The sequence below is a fragment of the Dromaius novaehollandiae genome, chromosome 4 (genome assembly GCF_036370855.1).
Source record: "Dromaius novaehollandiae isolate bDroNov1 chromosome 4, bDroNov1.hap1, whole genome shotgun sequence".
Taxonomy (NCBI): domain Eukaryota; kingdom Metazoa; phylum Chordata; class Aves; order Casuariiformes; family Dromaiidae; genus Dromaius; species Dromaius novaehollandiae.
Window position 1 is genome coordinate 63,459,691 of NC_088101.1, and position 21,234 is coordinate 63,480,924.

Genomic DNA, 21,234 nt, shown 5'->3' on the forward strand with positions numbered 1-21,234 from the left:
GAGCACGGAAATACAAATGACATAGTCAATGAACAGCAAGAGAAGAAATTCAGGGATATTTATTAATTTGAGTCTCTGTCTCAAAATTCTTCTTGTTTCTATGTGGAAAAGCAATGCAGAAAAAATACTACAGCAGAAAAAAGGCACAGAGCCACACTGATCTATCTGAAAATTGATAATAATCTCAAGATACTAGCTGAAATAGTAAGAATGTTCTTCTATCACTACAGTCAGAACAAGCTAGCTGGACTGATGCAAAAGAAATTAAAAATCACCAAACAGACCTAACCACTGTGCCTTTCCAAATGAAGTGACTACATTACAGTGCAGTATATAGAGAACTGTGATCAGTAAAAAAAGATACTGATAAAAGAGTGTAAACAAAAGCTTCCAATAATACATGTTGGCCATAATCATGAGCATTTCTGGAACTCCCACTGCTTACTTGTATTATCACATAATAAATATCAGCTTTGATCTACATCATACTTCATTCAGACGTAAGTTATAAGGAGAGACAAAAAAAATAGAATCTGTTCTCTTTCTAGGATTTCACTCCCCTCTCCTCCCAAGTTAAGACTGGTAGAGAGTGGTAAATCAGGCAGACAACTACTGAACACTGAAATTCAGCTGAGCCGTACAGCTCACTACGATAGACTCCTCTGATAATCGCATCTTGAATTCTGAACTCCACAGTACTTCCAAAGTGTTGTATTTAAGTACTGCCTTACCCATGAAACCCAAAACAGAGTGGTAAGTATTCAGCATTTCTAACAAATATAGATGTTGGGTGCCTTGAGTTGGATGACCAAATTTGAGGTCACTTTTAAAAGCCTTGTCCTTGATATTAAAACTTTTGGCTCTAGATAAAACTTTACAAAGAGAAAAATAGACCAGGATCTCCACTGCTAAAGCGTAACTTCTCCTCTATTCCTTCCCAGCCCCTGAAATATGTTGATGGCCAAATCCTGCAGCACTCTTTCACTCACCGTAAAATTATTCTTTTTTGCATACTGAAGCATCTACGAGAACCAGCTGCAGACCTCCTCCTATACTGCTATGCACAGCACACAACAGAGAATAAAATACTGATCCCATTATCCAGACCTAAGACCAGTCAGAGTAAAAGGATTTATATATACCGATAAGGGAAATCTTTATGAGAAAAAATTGGTTAGTGAAACAGGCAGCAGAAGAAACCATGGTAGAAGACTGGAATCGTGAGTTAATTTTGTAGTTGCCTATGGAGAACTCCTCCACCTCAATGCAATGAGCAACACGGAAGAAAACAAAAAGTTTTGTTGGAAACGCTAATAAATACGCAGTAGAGACTCACATCTTAGCCAGCTGTGTATGGGTGTCCGTGTTCCAATGCTAAGCAAGAGATGTCAGGGTAAAGGTAAACTGCGGAGCGCCCTGAAAGCAAAGACAGTTTTTATTGATGTACTGTGATAAAGAACGGGGAACCAGTCAAGGAATGAAAAGAGATGTGGAACAGCTGGCTAGGAGAAATACAGTAGTATTCTCAATGGGTATCAGCAAGAAAGACTAGGCGAGGACAAGGAAAAGCGCTGCTGCAGTAACTGGGATGCAAGATAGCAACAGATAGATAAGTACAGTTTCATGTGCGTAGAAAGTTGTTTGTGTAGAAATCTGTATTTACCTTTGTGTAGAAAGATAGAAAAAGTCTTATCTTAGGAGGAGGGACACATAACAGTTGCAAGTGTGAACTTTATAGATTAGCTACCACTCCACCCCAGCTGTTTGTGGGCATGTTCTTCCCCAGGGTAAAAAAGCGGTTGCATCTCTCCATTTTCTTCAGATCCTTCATTTTCTGTGTATTGAAATCACACAGAAGGACAATAACACAAGACAAGTAATAAGCTGCAATTTCACACTGCAACTTACCTTGCAGTAACTGATGGACTTAGTGGCTAACCAGAAAAAGACAGCAAGACTGACACAGAATTTACATGCAAGCACGTAGGTAAAGTTTGTGCGAGCAAGTAAAATTGGCCAGATGTGTGAGAATATGTGTAAGAATAGGAAACTTGGAAGATCCCCACAAAAAGCTGGAGGGGGACACAAAGACAATGATCTAAAAGGACACAAAATAGACTAGCTGAAGGAGTAAGAAAAGAAGGAAGAAAAGAGTCCAAGGAAAATTCCTTTTAGTGCATAGTTTTCTTTCCCCAAAGAAAGATGTCAGTGGTAGGGACTGCTAGGATTTTAGCCACACCTAATATGCAAATGGAGTGGGCTCTTTTGTGTTGTTTCTTTTAAATATGCGGGAAAGCATTATCGAGTCTTTAAAAATACCAAACTTTGAGTATAGAAAATCCTATTTGAAGCATAACAGCCTACAGTAAATAATTGTGCATATTATTCTGTACATTATGAACAAAATACAGGGGTAGATCTGTAAACTAAGCTTTTGTATGAAAGAAAGCATTTCTGAATTCTGAAGTCAGTAAAAGTCAGCCTCTGATAATGAGATGTCAGATGGAAATGTCAGTCACTTCCACAGAATGCTAAATCCTACAGATTATATTTCAATGGGATTTATCCAAAATCTGAAATTCCAGCATGTATTTTTGGGTCAAAGTCTGGGTAACTACCAATACAGTTTTAAAGACAGACCTCTTGTACATAATTGTCTAAAACTCCAGAGCACTTCTACAAATCCCCTTTCCTATGGTTTGCATTTGAGGAGATTGGAAGTTATAAAAAGGTCCAAAGAAACAAAACCAGCATGAAACGTTTAGAAAGAAGTGCTAGCCATCCAAATTTCCATGACAACAGTTCCAGTGAGCTCCCCTCATTGGTACTGTAACAGCAGACCAATGGTCCAGTGAATGTAGAGAAACAACTGTTAAGATCGAATAAAAATAAGATATTTGGTTACAGAGCTCCTTGAAATAAACACAGAAAACCCCGAAAATGTTTGATCGAAAAAGAAAGGGACTGTTTAGCTTTGCTCGGCTTTGACATCTTCCATATCTGGGAGCGTGTCTGTGTAACTATGCACATGTGGTCTCTTCTCCCCAAACCTGCAATTTTAGAGGCTATCTGTACCTGAAAATCCTGTTTGGTTAGTGCACAAAGATTCCCCCTGGAAAAAATACATGTTTTTAATTACAGTGATGATGTCGTAAAGGCACAAAGAAAAGCATACACATGTTCAAAGTCAACAACTTTTGGGTAAGGAAGAACTTCGTGGTGAAGTACCTGGATGAAAGTAAGTTTTTTTTGTAAGGTGACCATCAACGTGTGCTTACATGTGCACTGCACTGGGAATGGAAGGAGATTCATGCCTTTACTATCTCTTCACAGTCCTTCAGTCAGACTTCCTTCTATCCATCGCTATTTCACAGAAATCCTTTATATATCAAAATGTTACAGGGACTAAGTATGTATTTTTTTCAAATCAGACTTGGTGGGGGCGTGGTTTATTTAACCCCACATAGCAAAACACAACGCATACGGCTAGCTAGGCTACATCAGGGTGCGGGTTTTCAACACAGCTAAGCTGACAGGATAGCTCTCAGCTGCTGAGAGCAAAAGTCCTGCTCCCACCACAACCTGCCGTCACGAGCTCCTGTCGCTTTGCCAGCACCAGCCAGCACAGGTGTCTGGCTGAGCACAGGAAGACAAACTGGCAGAGGAACACTCTAGACTCTGGCAGGGGGCGAAAGGGCTCGCTGGATTAATCTGCTCCTAGTGAGGTCAGATGAGGGTCTGGTACCAGTGCAAGAGAGACCGGGGGACACCAGGGGCAGAAGCAGCCAGCCTTGTGGTGCAGCAGCTCACCGCTAGACCTGCACATCTGTAAAACCCCACCTCACCCTGAGCCGGCTCACGGAGACAACAGAAAGCACCAGGGCGAGTGCAAGACCGAAGGCGAGAAGTAGCAAGGCACCTTTCAGGAACAAGGAGGCACAAGGCCCTGCAACGCCGTGCCCTCGGCCCCAAGCAGCAGCACAGGTCAGGCTGGTTAATCCCCGCAGCGCACACCGCCGCAGCTGCTGCTGCTTCTGACGGCCTGACCTCATCCTGCGTGCGGCACGCACGTACTCTCAGAAACCCAAATACCCATCCCTCTCTATCACGCCCCAAGTCCTCCTCGAGAAGGGACAGACCTCACCTTCCTGACTTGTCTAAAAGGAAAGCTGAACAAACAAAAACAAAACTGGAAACAAGCTCTTGAGGCCTCAAATATCACATTAAACAGTAGTGGAAATGTCAAAATCCCAATAAAACAAAGATTCTCTGAAGGGTCCCCACCCCTCGCCTCAGTGCCAGCTATTGCAAAGCTGTCTGCATGCCGTGTGTCCAGCTCCTCTAACATGATTCTCGAGTGTTACACAAGTGTGACTACTTCAGTATTTTAATTTGGATCAGAAATGTGCTTTCAAAGGCACCCTCACAATCCATTCACTCCGCAGCAGATCGCAATGCACAGCCATCCCAAAATGCCTGAACTGGAGGCCGTTTAGACAGAGCTGAACTGGACGACGTGCTCCAGGAGCCTATTTGATGCACTTCACTGCAAAAAGGCATTCAGTCCACGGGATATTTCAAAATAACCCCCCTTTCCTGAACCATTTGTGTGTCAGGTCCTCAGCACCAACAGCTGCACTGTAACAACCTGTCCCTGCTGCTCACACGCTACTTGCTAACATAGAGGCAGCCGGTAAGTGACTTCTCCAGGCTCGTGACTGTTGCTTTTGCACACCTGGGCAGCCCATCCTGGAATAGTGCTTTGGCCCTTCAGGAGCTTGCAGGCACATGAAAAGAGGCAGTGGAAACTCAGGTGTTATGTTCTGTTCCACCTCTATGCAGTAGATACCTGAACCTCCTCCTTGCTTCTAATAAAAGCAAAACACGTTTCTCAGAAGGATTTTACTTTAAAACTCTATTAAAATGTGACAGTTACATGTTAATTCAGAATTGTTACCATAACGTGATTAAAAACTAAGAATAACCAAAACCAATTCAGATACAATATTGAGTACAAGTAACTCGATACTAAAACCAATACACAGAGCTTAATGTCTCTCCTTGCCTCAGCATCTCTTCTCCGAGCTCCAGCTGCAGGTCTTCCCAGCTCTGCCTTTCTGCTGCCAGGCCCCCCATGCGTATTAGTAAAAAAGCTTCTCTTTGGGCACATCTCTTGGCATATTTTGTATATCTTTACTGCTATGTAAAATGCCAGTAAAACAGAGGTTGTGATTTTTTTTTCCTCTCTCGGTAAGAAGTCATTGCCATCCATTAGTATTTCAGCTTTAACACTTAAGCTGTAAAGGTTTTTAATTCAAAAGAATATATTTACAGTCAGGCTGTAATTCAATTAACACTCTGATAGTGTTTCTATCAAAGATTTACTTTCTAAGCCACTAAGCAATGTCCATGTTACATGCACAGTCTCAGCTCCTTCAACTCCAAGTCTTTTTAAGCATTTGGTTTTAAAATCATAAGTATTTATTCATTGGCATAGAAAAAAATGTCAACACACCGTTAAGGCAGAGGCTTCTCAGAAATGCTGCTGCTGCTTCTGTATTCACAGGAGGATGGGAAATAAAAAATTGGAATAGTCTTGCAGCCCTGTGAGCTATCTGTGAAGAAAGCGGTACTACTACTTTGCTTGACATTTCCCTTAAAGACATTGCTATCCAGGGAATCCAGAGCCAAACTGCTGCTTTTGTGTTCCCAGAGACACCTCTGTTGCACAGAAAAGACTGTTTCATTGTCCAAAAAAGACAGAAAAGCAGAAACAGAAAAGCTTCCAGAAAAGCAGGCTATAACGTGAAGTAGTATTTCAGATCATTAAATGTAGAGCAAATAAAGTTAAACTGCAGTGCAATATATATATGTATGTATGTATGTATGTATAAAATAAAGGTTAGTTGCACCATCTCTGATGGAACAGGGAATTCTTCCTGCTCCTGGAGGATCTAATAGTATTTTTGTTATTGGTTTGGCCCAAAACATGTTTACCACATGAAACCAGTTAATAACACCAATTTCTAGAGAGCATTTCAGCTACGGAAAGCAAATTGGAGTCTCAAAGTTTTGACTTGTAGAGGGCCGGACCTGTATAAAACAGCAGGCTCACCTACCTACTCAGTCTTGACTTACTATTCAATTTGAAGGTCGACAAGAGGCATAAATGATTCAAAGGAAAGCCTTCATAAGCTGAAACTTACAGGCCCAGGAATCTCTCTGTAGAAACAACTTACTACTTATTATGCACTCTTAATGCACTGCAGAAAAGCAAAGGGCACCGGCGTACTACCTCTGCACAGCCACATAAAAGCTCTGTGAGCCTGTGTGCTGCACTTCTCCCATGTAATCGGGGACACCGGAGCAGAGATGGTGCAATCCAGGCCTTGCATTCACAGAAAGAAATGGGAGGACTAAGAATAAAAGTGAACAGCTCCAAAGAAAACATAACTGCTGAGTAACAGAGCGGTTTCACCCCAGAACTGACTTCATTGCAAATGCTGAGCGCATATTCCTCAGTCATCATTGAGACCCCTGCGGGGGAAGCTGTGGAGTGACTGGCATACAGAAAACTGTGTATGCTTAATATGCCCAGCATGTTCGGTAATCTACACTTAACCCTAAACTGTCAATTGGCCACTATATCTTTCCCCAAACGAAAACTGACCTGGAGAAAAACACTGAACAGCAAGTAAGTATTTTCCGAACAGGACATCACCTGAACGTGGGCCCCGAAACACGGGTCCTGCAGCCATCCAAGTTTCTCTTCGCTGCGCGGCCGGCAGCCTGCCTGGAGGCGCGTGAGGCTTCTGCCCCTCCAGCCGCAGCAGCTGCAAGGGGATTGCTTCCACAAGTGGAACTGCAGCATCAGAGCCTTTTCCCCCCAGTTATTCCCAATTCTTCCCTGATGCTACTTCTCAGTTAATTCGCTGGTTCTTGCTACAGTATCCAAACATTTAAATGTATTTAGCAACAGGATTATGGGGAGAAATGCACCAGCACAAACATAGGCTCTACAGCAGAGACCACCACCACCATTTATTCACCTCTGCAAATGATTAATCATCTTAGAAGTACAAATTTATTGGGCTTTAGACAATTTAAAATGACAGCTTCTGTGGTCTTCCTTAGAGGCCAAATCCTGATTTATTTGGCTAAAATGTTGGTGATTCACCAAGGGGTTAAAGATGCCCAAAGAAGCTCAACTTTGCTGCAGGCAGTGGGGAATGAGTAAAAGAGAGAAGTCTGTACAGATGTAACAAAACATCCACATAAATGAGTATGGTATACCCTAAAACGGACGTGGAAAAAAGACAAGACGGGCCTTTCAAAACACTATCTAAAAGGGAAAAAGGGGGAGGGGAGGAGGCAGAATTTCTTGGACTGCCTGATTTTCAGTCTCTCATTCCTCCTCATTCTCTTCCAGAAGGCAAAGCACTTAATTTGCAGTTTCTGGCCTAAACTAAGAAGTAGATTGTAACCCCTAAGCATTCTCCCTCAGAGGTCTATTAGGCCCTCTTATTATTTAGGAAACAATAGAAAACATGGCAAAACATCAGCAAGACCAATTCTACTGAGAGCACTAAATTGTATCAGAACTCCAGAAAAAAATAAGTGACATTTCCACTCTTACTATAATTAGTATTTAAGTAATGTTTAAAGGCAGACGCCAAGTAACTGAGCCTTACTGCACTCAGTGGTAGAGGAACTTCTTTTTGGGGATGCCTTGTGAGCTTCCCAACTGAAAAGAGCTCACAGGCAATTCTGCCTCAGCAATCACTGGAAAAAAAAAAAAAAAAACTTCTTGCTTTGCCATTGGCAATTTCAGAGCATCTATTGCAAATATACTCTAAAATCCATTCTTCAGAACAGGAGAAATCCAGATGATCAGCTTCTTGGTCTGAGCTTCCAGGTTACCTACCCAGCTGGCACACTGCAAACCTACCCTAGGAGGGCTGTACTCTCCTGCGGATGCTGCTGGCCCATTCTCCGAGGTTCTTCAAGCTGCAGCAAGAAACCCCGCAGCTCCCGCTTTCCTCCCTGGGACTGCTGGGAATCCTGCCTTCCTGCAGGCTGGAAGTGGATGGGACTGCAGAAGGCAGAGGAGGGCTAGCCAGTCAGGGCGAATTGATCCGTATCACCAAAATCACTATACAAGAAACCCTGATTTAAATCATACAACCTTGCTTTGCATTTTCCCTCAGTTACTTTCTTTACCGGCTTCTTGTTAGTTTATCATCTTTAGACAAAATGAGTTGAAGCTAAACACAGTTTTTATATTATATATGATATTCCTTTTTGCTAACCAGAAAGACACACTGGGGATAAATTGCTTAAGTGGCTGAGAATCTGAGGATACATTTACTCAAATTCTCAATTTCTACATTTCATTATGCTAAGGACTGTTTCTTACTTTATTCCTTCAATAATCAATTCTTCAACTGTGATTTCTGTCAAGCTGCTTCTGAATAGAATCTAGAAAAAAAATCAGAATCGTAGACAACTAGCACTGTAAAGTTCTTTTTTATCTAATCTAAAGCAGTATTAGATACAATAGATATACAGGTAAAAATGCATTTTAGAAGTATCAGAAGACTATTATCTCCAATTAATGAATTAATGGTATGCAAGTACCCCATAAATTGGCAAAACACAGCATTTCAATTCATATTTTATTTGCAGACTGAAAGCTTTCATGTTTTTTGGCTCCAAAATGATTTCTTTACTTGAATAAATTATTGCAATGAACTAAACTGAACACATTTTAAAGATTAACATATTATTTCTATTGGTACAAAAGCAGCTGCAGTGTTTACCTAAAACTGTCCAAAGTTAATTTACACTTTCAACAAACTGTGTTTTAAGGTGTTTAGGCAAGGATTTTCCCTGAAGTCAGTTGTCTAATTTTTTATAAAACCACTCAGGAAAAACAGGTACATCTATTTTTTTAATTAAATACTTTTAATAGACTAAAATAAGTCAGTACTTAAGAAAGGAATTCATTATCCACTGAGTTATCATCCAAGTGGTTTAGCCAGCATCCCTGCTGCCAGCGCCGGCAACACCAGCCCAAGGAAGACCTGGCTTTCTCCTCCCACCCAGAACGGCCCCGCAACAGGCACCAGCAGCGCTACCAAACGCATCCCAAGGATCGGCTCTGTGTGTAGGTGGGAGACAAGTTGGGTAAAATAGCACATAGAAGCCTGTAACGAAGACATATTCAAAGGTAATGCTGATATAAACACTGGGGTCCAGTTTTACAGTGCACAGGAGTAAATTACTTCACTTGTAAGCATTTACAGGCCGAGGGACTTGCTCAGTGGCACTGAGCACTGTGTTACTGGGTGGAGGGTAACTCATGTTTCACTAGCAGACGCAGAGGCACAGCCCTGTACCGAGGGGGGCAGCTTCCTCCCCCCCACCCTGAAGTCATTCCCTATTCGGGAATGAGCCACCATCTTACAAAAACTGGAGAGGCTTACATTTGCATTCAAAGCATACAGCAGTATTTCCTACATTTTTACTGATCAGATTTTGGAAGGAAGAAAACCTCTCCCTTTTAATAAGCCTCATTTTATATTTCTAAGCAAACTGCTTTCTCTCTCAAATTAGCACTGGTGATTAATTGCCATCAAAAGAATGAACCTTTGCCATTAAAAAGAATAAAACAGCATTGTAACAGTTATTTTTGAAACCCCAGAAAACACTTCTAAAAACAAAGTCAGAAGTGTGCGTTTCTGCAAGAGCTTCTGTTACTTTCTCTAGAGAAGCTGCCAAGTCTCTGCGCTACAAGTTCTGCCTTGTCCCTCTTCCAAGACTAACTTCTTTCTGACTAGCGGCTTTGTCCGGCTGACAAGTTCACAAGCAGCAGGGTGAACAGGCTACCTTCAGCGGCTCGGACTGCCCCACAGCATCGCTCATTCTCAACGGCAGCCACCTGCGTATGAGATCGGTGCGTCTGCAACAGCTGGCACGATCAGCCCCTATCACTCCCCAGGATAACACAGCAAGCCAGGCCGTACGGCACAGACAGAAAACGGACACACAGAACCACGGTGATAATGGGAGAGGGAACTACTTCTCAAACGAGCGCCCCACCAGGTAACTACTCCAATGGAGGAAAAAGCCAGGTGGGAAGAAGAAAGGATAAATTTCTGCTTTTCAGGGCACAGTTAAAACCAAGCAGACTCCTTTTAAGACAAGATGGGAAGCAAATCCTTCCATCTGAGGATCCCAGTGAGGGAAACAAAGTCGCACGTTGAGCATTTCCCTTCCCAGGGCAGGCGGCCTCGTCAGGGAGAGGGATGCACACTACAAGGCCAACGACACCTGCCAAAACAGACAGGCAAGCGAGGTGTTACAGGTCTACCTAGTAGACTAGACCGCCTGCTTGCTTAACTTCAAGTTATGTGCTTATTTTTTCAGCCAATTCCTCAAAGGAAGCTCTAATTCTTGCCTACCACATGGCTCCATTCCATCCGCTTGTCCTCTTCTGTTCTATAGGCGTCATTTCAAATTGAGTATTATTGTTCATTTGAAAAAAACACTTTTTATAACATCATCTCAAAACTGCACTCCAGATTTTTAACCATCTCTGCTGTTTTGCATCCGCGTGCAGTTTCACAGCCACAGTAGAAGATACCACTGCACTCCTAGACACATAGATGTAAAACCCGGCGCTTGATACAGACGTTAAGTCACACTTACGCAAGGAAGTCCCACATTAAAAGCTCAACTACAGCTCTCCATAACTTCCGAATGTGACCAAAAAACAAACAAACAAACAAACAAACAAACAGGAAAAAAGCCCCAAACCAACCCGCTCTCCAGAGCCGGCCAGCAGCGGGGACGGCAGCGAGCGCCGGGACCACACCTACCGGGCAGCCACAACCGCACTTCCCTCCGCACAAACCGGCGGCAGGACGGAGCCCCGGCGCGAACCGCGGCTCCCAGGCTCCCTCCACCCCGAGCAGTGAGCTTTACGCGCTTGTCTCCACGATCCACTTTCACACGCGCTGCCCCGCGCTCCGCCCGACCGCGCGGCACAGTAGGGCTCCCCCCGCGCAGGACCTGCCTCCGGGCGACACGAGCGCGCCGGTAACTCCTGCGCGCTACCCCGCCCGAGCAGCGGAGCGGGCGAGGCTCCCCTACCTTGGCCACCCAGCTGAACAGCGGGGACATCCTAGCAGGGCCGCCGCAGCGCTCCGGCTCCAGCCGCTCCGCCGCCGCAGGAAGACGGGAGCGGCCAGCGGAGCCGGCGGCGGGGCGGGAGGGGGCGGCGCCTCCCCTTCGCCCGCGGCGGCCACGAGCTGCGCGCGCCAGCGGCAGCAGCGGCGGCAGCGGCAGCGGCAGCACGCGCAGCTCCGCGGGCGGAAGGGCCGGCGGCGCCCCGCGCCCGGCCCCGGCCCCGGCCCCGCCCCCGCCGGCTCGCCCCGCCCCTGGCCCGCCCCCGACCGGTCGCCCCGCCCAGCCCCGCTGCCCTCCGCGGCGCTTGTAAGTCACCTCGGCACAAGGCGCAGCAGCCGCCGCCGCTGGGGCGGCGGGGACGCACGCGGCCCGCGTAACTTTCTGGAACTGCTGCAGCGTCCAGGTGATGCTTAAAAAAAAGATCGAGTAATAATGTTCTATTTAAGACCACCGTGATATGTTAAATTTCCAGTTAAGCTTTGCTATTTGTAAGTTAAATGCTATTTAGCATCACATACTAGCATCTCTGCCTAAAGAAATAAGCTGTGAAAGAACAGAATTTAAAAGCTGCACTCCAAGGTGCTAATGTGCAGGCTTCTGGCAGGTCAGGGGATGTTACCAGCCATCCAGACAAGTAGTGTTTTAATTGCTGTTTTCACTCCTTCTGCTAGGCTGCCTATGAACACACACACCTCCTCCGCTGCCTGGAGAGCCATGGGAAGACAATGGCTTTCCCAGTTTGGAGGAAGGACAAGGAGGAAGGAAAAAAGCAGTGGACGTCATGGGAAATACTCCATTTGGCCCAAAATGAAAGAGCCCTTTATCTTCAGTCACCTCAAAGAAAGAAAACTAAGAACTAGATTTGCAAAATCATAACAGGAAGAAATAGGGGTTTATTCTGCACCTCTTCCCAATGCAATTCAACAGGTCAGAGTCAGACCCTGACAGGCCAGATTCAGGTCTTTACTTGCCCACAGGCAACCGACCCACTGGGACAGCGTCCTGACCACCGAGCACTCGCACGCTTAGCGCCAACGGAATAATCCCGCTTTAAGCTGACAGTAGTCCACTTGTCCAAATTATTAAACATGCATTGGAGGAAAAGAGTGAAACTTAAGCACGTGGGCTGGTGAGAAGCAGAGCCAACCTAACCGTTCATGGAGGCAGAGAGGGGGCAGGTTCAGGCCCTCCCGCCCTGCTCCGAAGTGCAGAGCTCAGCACCTCCGCTCTTAGCTCACACAAAGCGCGCGAGGCAGCGGCTGAGCGCGCCAGTCCTCGCTCCCGCATGCCTGCCGTGCCAGTTCAGCAGCACACAATTAGGCGGAGGGAGGTTATGAGCCCAGAGAGGAGCCTCCTATCTCGTAGCGGGGAGGAGGACAAGCTAACAATCCTGATAATCAGAGCAAGGCGTTCGCATTTCTCTTTCCTGCTAGATCTAATCCACTTCACTGTTGACCAGAATACGGCCCAAACAACCCCCAAAAGCAACAAGAATTTGATCAGCTGTACACGGATTATCTTTAAATGATTACACTCAACCTGTACCGTAAGTAATGTTCCTAAGACTGACTGAGGAGTGCACTAATCACTGCTAAGGCTGCATTTGCTAACTTCAGAGTCCTCGTGTGTGGCAAGGGGCCGCAGTGGCTGACAGGACAGCACAGCTCCTGCGCACACAAAAGCAGTTCTTCAAAGCTTGCACCTGCGGCATTTGCAATAATACTAAGCACAGCCTTTCAATCCACTTTCCCCTAAGGAACAGGAGATTAACAAATCAGAAAATAACAAATCCAAAAACCTACACAGAATATTAAGATTGAACATAAAAGGAGGCTAGGATGCACAAAAAAAAATAAATAAATAACGAAGCCGTGATGCTTCTGTCGTGAACGGAGGTAACCCATCACGGAGGATGCGACCCGGTGACGTGCATGCCAGCGCATACCCCCCGGCACTGCAGCAACTTGGCCTCACCGAGCTGCTGCTGGTGGGAACAGGGAAACCTGCTTTCACTGGCCGTTAGCATTTTCTGTCTGAGTCTTCAATCTAAATACAGTAATAGTTTACCCATCTGTAAAAGTAATGTAAGTCTTGACTAGTTTAGGTGGCTTGCTCAAAGAGACATAGCTCATCAGGGGAAGAAATCACATGCGGGAATTTGAAATTATGAGGATTTCTCTCCCAAAGCAACATTTGCCAGGAAGCCACAAAATACTGTCCAGTATGAGCTAATAAATCAATGTGCAATTTACTTATGGTGACCTGCCCATGCTTGGAAAACCCAAAGCCTGTCTGGAGCAGGCATTAAATCAAGTTTACAACCTATGCTACAGTTTCTGGGATTAAAACTCTACCAAATACATTTCATATTTTCATAAAAGGAGAATAGAGACCCATTATTCTAATAGTTCTACACTTTAAATTAGAAGTGAATAACAAGGATAACAAGGCTTACCCTTTCATTATGATACTGGCTCTGGGGCAATTTGACTGCATGGGCTTTCTTAGCCATAAGCCCAATAAATGACCAAATATGACCAACACTAACTCTGGTGGTGGTCTCTAAGGGTTTATTGGCATGACAGAGGGGAGAAATTTTCACTGCTACCACTGTTCATAATATACAGAGCACATACATGAATAAAGGACATCTGTTCTCAGAGCTTTAAATTAGGTCCCTTACAAGAACACTAAAAGTACTTACTATTTAAAGTATATAACTTGGTCTACTTTTGTTTAATACAGCAACTGAAGACAATTATGTGCTGCTTATAATTGTACAGTGCCTCTGCTATTTGGTGATAGCATTAGAGTTACATTTTTCTAACAGAATGTGAACAGTATTATTTCCAAACAATTATTTCTGCCCCTTTCTCTGTGGAGATCCACCTCCATGGGAGTTTTTCCAGCTCCCCCTTCCCTCCCAGCACCCTTCCGCAGTGTTAAACTAACAATACACGTATCGTCCGGGTCTCCATCAAACCCTGCTGTCAGTGAAAAGACCTGGCTGCTAGCCCCGACTGGAGCTGACTCCAGAGCTATTCCCACAGGGTCACTTCGCTCTAGTCCAGCTTCTAAACCTGCTGCATACAAGCAGTATTTGTAGGATTTTATATGCCCTCTGAAGCCTTCTACAGGTACTGGGAGGGAGAGTGGTCTTGTGGTAAAGACGCTGAATTAGGAGTTAGAGTAACAGGGATTGACTTCCAGCTCCTGCTGTTAACTTGTTTTCGGACAAGCTACTTAGCCACTTTCTCCGCTTTAGTTAATCTGTAAATTAGAGATGGTGTTTGCCAGACTTGAAATAGGAAGGAGTGGGTACATTCATTGGTATTTGAGAAACAGCTGGCAGCTAGGCTTGAGTGTTCAGATATAAAAATGTTTGATAATACGTGAAATTCTTCAGCATAAATGAATAGGTCACCATTTTGCTCACCTTCCAGAAAAGATTGTTTCAGTAATGTAGTAGGAACAATAACTGCATTCATTTTTCAGGATGTTCAACTTTCTAAAAATGGAACCTCTCTATTTTTCTATTTTAAGTTTGGCTTGTGCAAATAACTGTCTCTCCAAAAGTAGTATATATCCATTTTAGGTAAACGGAAAAATTCTGGGCCAAGCAATGACATTTGTATTGCATAAACAATAAGTAGCACTTCACACCCTATTATCTAAGCTCATGATATTTAAAAAGCAAAACAAAACAAAATCCTCATTCCTGTAAACTGTTCCATGTTATCATGGAAAATATTAGCAAGATATTTGTGGCTGTTTTTTAAATAGTAGCAATTAAAATATTCAAAGCCACAACTTATATACTCAGAAAAACATTCTTTCAGTTTTACAGCTGTCTTTCACAAATTTACACATACACAAATACTCCCATTATTTCTTCTCAAAACTCTCTGCATTAAAAGAAAGCATTTGTAAGAATATATTAAGAAGACAGGAGACTACAGTCAATCTTTTCACTCAGAAGAGGAGGTTTTTTAACTCATTCTCCTCTGATTTCAGCTTTCTTTAGGGTTAATGGCTGTAAATATTTTTAGAGTCTTCACAGTAGGTCGTGACTCAATGAAGCCTCACAAGGAGTTACACTAAGACTACTAGCCCCAGCCTTATCACCTGGAAGTGGCCTCTCCTGCTGCATTTGTGGTAACTCCAGTGGTGGTCTTACAGCAGACTCCCTTTCATTTTGAAGCTTTTTCCTCTGAATTTGATTTAACCATGTCTCTCCAGCTATTCTTTTTATGAATCATCCCCTTTGCCCACGTTCAAGTTGCAAGTTCTGCTTCTCTCTTCTTCTACCCCTGTTAGAGTGTGTCCTACACAAGAAGGCCTTAGTAAATTCAGCTGAATAAATACGAGCAAAGAACATGCTTGACAATATTTACCACTATCCATTAGCTGGTCTTTGTTTACAAATACCCCACAATTTTTATCCCTTCCTTACTTATTTTTAACTGTTTGTTAGCTTTTTCTTAAGTCTTGTCTCACGCTTTCCCATGCCAAGCAGTGGGCTAAACAGTTTTTCCTTTATCAGAGGAAAAAGGTTGGAAAAGTAAATACCGTGGGAGTACTACTTGCCACATGAATTCAAAATGTAATAATAATTTGGTTCTTATATATACCTAGATGAAAAGATATCAAAAAAGAGGTCTCCGTTTACAGAACTCCCAGACTTTTATGCCACCTCTGTACAATGCAAGATGAGACAAGGGATTCATCTGGATCCACTGAAGGGGGACAGTAGTGAAGAGAACACTTTCCTCTGGGTTTCAACCTACCCAAAGACGTGATCAAGCCTGACTAGATGGTTTCATTATGGTGAAGAAAAGAGTGAGCTTTGTTATTCTTTTTGACCACAATGTAAACAAACTCATTTTTCTCATAACATGATAAAATAAAAGATTAATCATAAACCTGAACTACCTAACCGAACAAGACATGCCTCAGCCCACTGAAGAGAGGAAACGGTAAGACCAGCTGAGCACCGGCAGCAGTGGCTGTCCCCTTACTCAAGTGCAAATAGAGGGGCCGCTGGCCTGGGCTGCACATACAGGCTAAAGACAGCAGCTTCAGCTCTCACTGAAGAAAATGGCAGGACTTCTTGATGGTTTTCAGATACTCAGCAGAAATGGAAATGACCAAGTTTCAGGTTTAATCTTCTTTTGTACTGTTAGTGAGGTGAAAAGCGTAGACTACAGTGTTGCAGCTATCTGCTAACCAGTAGCCAACATGAAGGCAAGACTTTGGGCCAGTGCCCAGAGATAACACGCAATTCACTCCCCTGTGGCAGACGGGCAGAAGAGAACGACTCCTCACCGGAGCACTGGGCATTGACCCCAGCAATGGAAGGCTTTCACATAGCCTTTCTAACTACTGCTGCAGGTTTACCTCCCTTATACAATTATCTTCTCAGCTACAAAATTTTAACTGCTAAAATGCCCTGATTCAAGTGACATTAGCATTTCCTGGCATTGCCTGCTCAGGAATGAAAGGCAGGGGCTGGCAGGCGGTTAACTTTCCTCTTCTCAAACAGCCGTATCCGTCCTCTCCCCAACAGAGTAGCAGAGCAGAACAGAGTTATCATTTGGGATCTTGCAGGGAGGGATTTGTGAGGGACAGGTGACCCCACACCTCATAGGAGAGAAATGCAAACACCCCAGGGTCACTCTGTGCTGCAGACAGCAGAGCAAAGCCCTCGTTGGGCAAGTGCTGGCCCCCAGGGAAGGAAAGAGTGGACTCCTCAACTGGAGTGAGGTCACGAGAGAGGTAACATGCATCGTGAGTTTAGGTAGCTTTCCTAGTTTGTAAGATTCTTACTGATGGGCCTGTTTTTGACAAAAAAGTAGGGTTGAGAGGTTCTTTTTTTTTTTTTTTTAAAGAAAGGCCTATCTAGAAAAAAGCTTTGTTTTTCCTGTGCCTTGTAGCAGGCAGTTCTAGGGACAGGAGAGGCTGGGCTGACCATTCAGGTATCTTCAGTGGCACAGACCAGCTCTTAGGATCAGCTCTTAGCATTTGATTCAGAAAGTTGGGAGGGGGAAGGGTTGGAGAAGTCAAACATGGACTGGTGCAAATACTGCCGAGCGCTCCTCATCACAGAAGGGACCCACTGAAGGTTTTATCATTTATCCCTGAAGATAAATGTTACAGAGAATCTAAAACCAGAGAAAAATAGCTTCATCCTTAGTACCTGAAGCTGTCTAGAGGAGGAGAAGCTGATAAGGGGACACTTTTAGATATATGGTATCTGACCAAGAAACATGAGATATACCAAAGGTATCCAAGATCTTCAGGTGCAGAAGAAAGGCAATACATAGAAGAAAAGAGAGGAAACCAAGGCAATGCTTCAACAATAAACCCAATCTAGCTTTAAGGTCCTAGTTCATAAACCAGTTCATAAACATTGAGATCATATGACACAAAATGCTTACTGGCCTGAGCTTACTCTGCCACTTCAGTGTTTTAAAAACATTGATGAATAAACTTTGGATTGGCAAGCTTTACGCTGGATTGTACATCTTCTGTCTTCCCACAGACAGCAGAAAACCATAAAGCTGTCAGGAGCTTCGCCATGGGTTTTGACTAATTCAGCTGAAGCATGATCGTATGTCTGCATTTGACCTCAATCAAATGTAAACAACTGAGTGATCCAATCGTGATCATATCTCATATAAACGAGCATAAAACCACAGCCTGAATCTGCAGATAGGTCCAGGCAGACTGGTGAAGAGATTGCTTGTGAGGTTGGAGGCAAGAAAACCACATGGACAATGTGGCAAGTGAGCAACAGAGGAAACTCTGCATAGCGGGAAATCGCCACAAAGAGATGTCAGAGGGTCCAAGCATTTATTCTGAGCGGGAAATTGCTGCAAAGAGATGTCAGAGGGTCCAGGCATTTATTCTGATGTGTGATAGAGGGGTTTCTGGCAGCCATGAAACTGGGGCAGGAAGAGCAGAGCACATGTGGAGGAAGCTGGCAGGGTACGGCAGCAGACAGCAGAGCTGAAAAACAGGGACAGATGCTCCCTGGTGCAGTGAGGAAGACGCAGGTTGAGCACCTGAGTTCATCAGGTCACAGCTGCTGCTGAAACAATTGGAAATCTCCTGTTTTTCTCCCTAGATTTCTTGGCCCCTTCACTGTGACCAAGCTGAGGGACGAGTCTCTAAGCTCTCGGAGCTGCTGAGAGCTCAGGGAGAAACGGGGCAGAAGGAGGACTGGGAGCCAGGTGGGTGAAGCCACAGCCACCACCTCTCGAGGACACTGCTGCGCCAGCGGGGCGGCAGCCCCCCACCCTGACACCACTGGATAAACCATGAAATATGACACCAGACCGTTTATTTTTAAAATCCCTCTGACAACGGGACATGAAGGATGCAGATAACATTGTCCGGCACTGGGGAAGTTGCAGTGGCAGAGCCACATTCCTCTCACCCCAGCTTCCGCTCTTGCTTTCCCGCGCTCCCTTCCTCCCCGGCAGCCCTCTCCCCTTTGGGCTCCCCCAGGCAGGCACCAAGGGCTCCCTCAAGTAGGGGAAAACCTCCCAGATTTTAGGAAGGGCATTCTGGAATACAATTAATTAAGGGTTATAAATAAAGTCTTCCTTGATCTTGAATTTTATGTGGTTAAAGCAAGTTACTTAGCTAAGAAGAAAGATACTTTCTTTGAAAATATGTCTCATTTCCTTTGAGAAGAAGCACTATCTCAAGCTGGAAAAAAGTTAAAATACTAAGCACTTCTACTTCGATTACGATCCAGTAGTGGATAAGTGAAGCAACAAAAGCAGTCTAGAAAATGTGGAGGAAAAACAGACTATATCTCATTTGACTGGTTAAAATCAAAACCTAATTATAAAATTTATCTATTCCCCATGTGCCATGAATAATACATTATTACAAATGCCTATTTCCATGATATGGGACTTCACATTGGTTAAGATGTCCACATGCACTTTATCCTACTATAACACTCTAGTAAGGAACAATATAAAATAAACAATTTTGTACATGTAGTTTTATGCAGTAAGAACCTGGCTCTATTTTTACATGATTAACTACAAACATGAAAATAGTACCACTGCCCTAAGCATATATTATTTTGTGTACTTTAGCTGCAACAGTAGGAGACTAGGAAAGCATCCACAGCTCCACAATATGGAGTGGCATGAAAAGTTGCCTGTCTTCTCAGTTTTCTATAACGTAACTTTATAAATCTAACAGCACTGATGTATGCAAAAAACACATTAGTTTTTCATAATTGTGAATTCAATAACAATCTCCATACACAGTACACAGATTCTACCATAATTTTACTTTAGTTCAGATAGTCTAAAGCAAGATCCATTTCATAGTAAACAGGAAAAATCAACAGTTTGAACAGAACTTTAGCTTTCACCATTTTTTCCCCCTCATAAAACCATAATATTCTTAGCTTTGCTGGGAAAAGAGAGTAAAAACTAACAATCCAGGTTTATATCTCAGCAGGTCCAGGTTCCAGAACTCACCTGCAATGCAACACTGCTATTGCAACATACCTATGATGAGCATGCAGATGTGAAAGTTACTCACTTGTAAAGGATCCAATCCTGCCTCCACTAAAATCACAGACCAAGTTTCTACTATATCCTTTCTGTATCTTAAAGGTAGGTAACAAAAGGAAAAACAAATACCATATTTTCCTGTTCTTTTCCAGAATCAAGCTGAAGAAACTTTAATTTCTGCAATGTTGCCCTCATAACACAAGCCTCCAGGTTCCAGCCCGTGCAGACAACGCGCGGCGCAGGAACCGCAGCAGGCTCTGGAGCACTCCAGCAGCCCGTTGCCACCAATTAAGCGTGCTCAGCAACGGGCCCAGCCCACGCTCCGCACCTCCTTCCCGTCGCCAGCCTTTCCATGCGACCACGAGCTGCAGCACAGCGCTTCCCTAAACGCTTCCTGTGTTATGTGGCATTCAGAATACCACTGTAAGCTTACTAATATCCTAATCTGTATGTACAATAATTTTGCATGATACATTTAAATCTGCCTTTTTATTAAGTTATCTGTTTATCTATCTATCAACTTTTATGCTGCACTGTTGATTTTATTCCTTCTCAAGTACCTTGAGAGTGGAATACTGAGTCAGCAATGTTGCCTAAAAGATGTTACACCCACTGTTTCTCATCTCTCTCCTTTCTATACTCTTCTCAGAGTTTAAGATACATCAAGTACATCTTATGCAACAGTGTGGACTCTTTTTTCTTGTGCTTTTGTTTGTCTTTGGCTAAGACATACTGTCTTTTGATCACAGCAAAGGCCACAAAACTGCAGCAAAACATCTTTAAAACCAAGCTCTACCAGTCTGAAAACACCGCTTTCCCACACCTCAGTTAGTTTTTCAGTCAGAGGTTTGCAGTTCCTGGCTTCAGTGCAGACAATACTCTACATATATCTTGTTATTTTAAGTCAATTTTATAATTGACTTTGAAAAATACACTGGAAAATATCTGTGAAATATAACACACAATACAGACACTTTTAAAATATAGCAACAGGATTTGTCCTCTTGCTCTTTTGTGGTTTTGATAGAGCTGAATCACTTCAAAGGGCTCAGGATATATTACTGTAAGACACTCTGCATGTTTCTGCCACATGTGCTGACTGCACTTCCGCTGCTCTGCTAAAACAATGCAAGGCTCAACAAGCTGAATCAGCTGTCCCGCAACAAGGAGCCACGCAGACGAGGCGGATTCATTCAGTACAGGTTTCTTTAACCACTTCTTAGGACTGAGAATGCCAGGATAGATGTGTCATTTCACACATGTGAGCGGTACAAAACTTCTGGAATGGGTAAAAGTCAAGAAATGTCTTCCTGAAAACATGCTTTCATGAAGAAAGCCTAGAATATTATTTCCCATGTGGCACGCTACTGAAATAAATACATATATAAAGTTACAGTCAAATAATTAAGGGTTCTGCCATTTCTTCTCACCTGGGTATTTCTCAGCACCAACATGGAATTCTGGCGTTCCAGAAAAACCTGCAAATGACCTCTTCACTGCA

General features: G+C 43.7%; 1 protein-coding gene across 7 annotated transcripts in view; it reads right to left on the minus strand.

Moving 5' to 3' along the window:
* The window catches only part of TBC1D1 (TBC1 domain family member 1), a 118,691-nt gene that overhangs the window by 73,717 nt on the left and 23,740 nt on the right, over positions 1-21,234 (minus strand). The window contains exon 1 of one of the 7 annotated variants that reach the window (XM_064511310.1): positions 19,863-20,007. The exons of 5 other annotated variants lie outside the window; for them this stretch is intronic. In XM_064511310.1, coding sequence (XP_064367380.1) covers positions 19,863-19,928 — 66 coding nt within the window. In that variant the 5' untranslated portion in view covers positions 19,929-20,007. Of the gene's footprint in view, positions 1-11,154; positions 11,391-19,862; positions 20,008-21,234 lie in introns of those variants that run through there. One more of the 7 variants, XM_026093577.2, reaches the window with a different exon arrangement.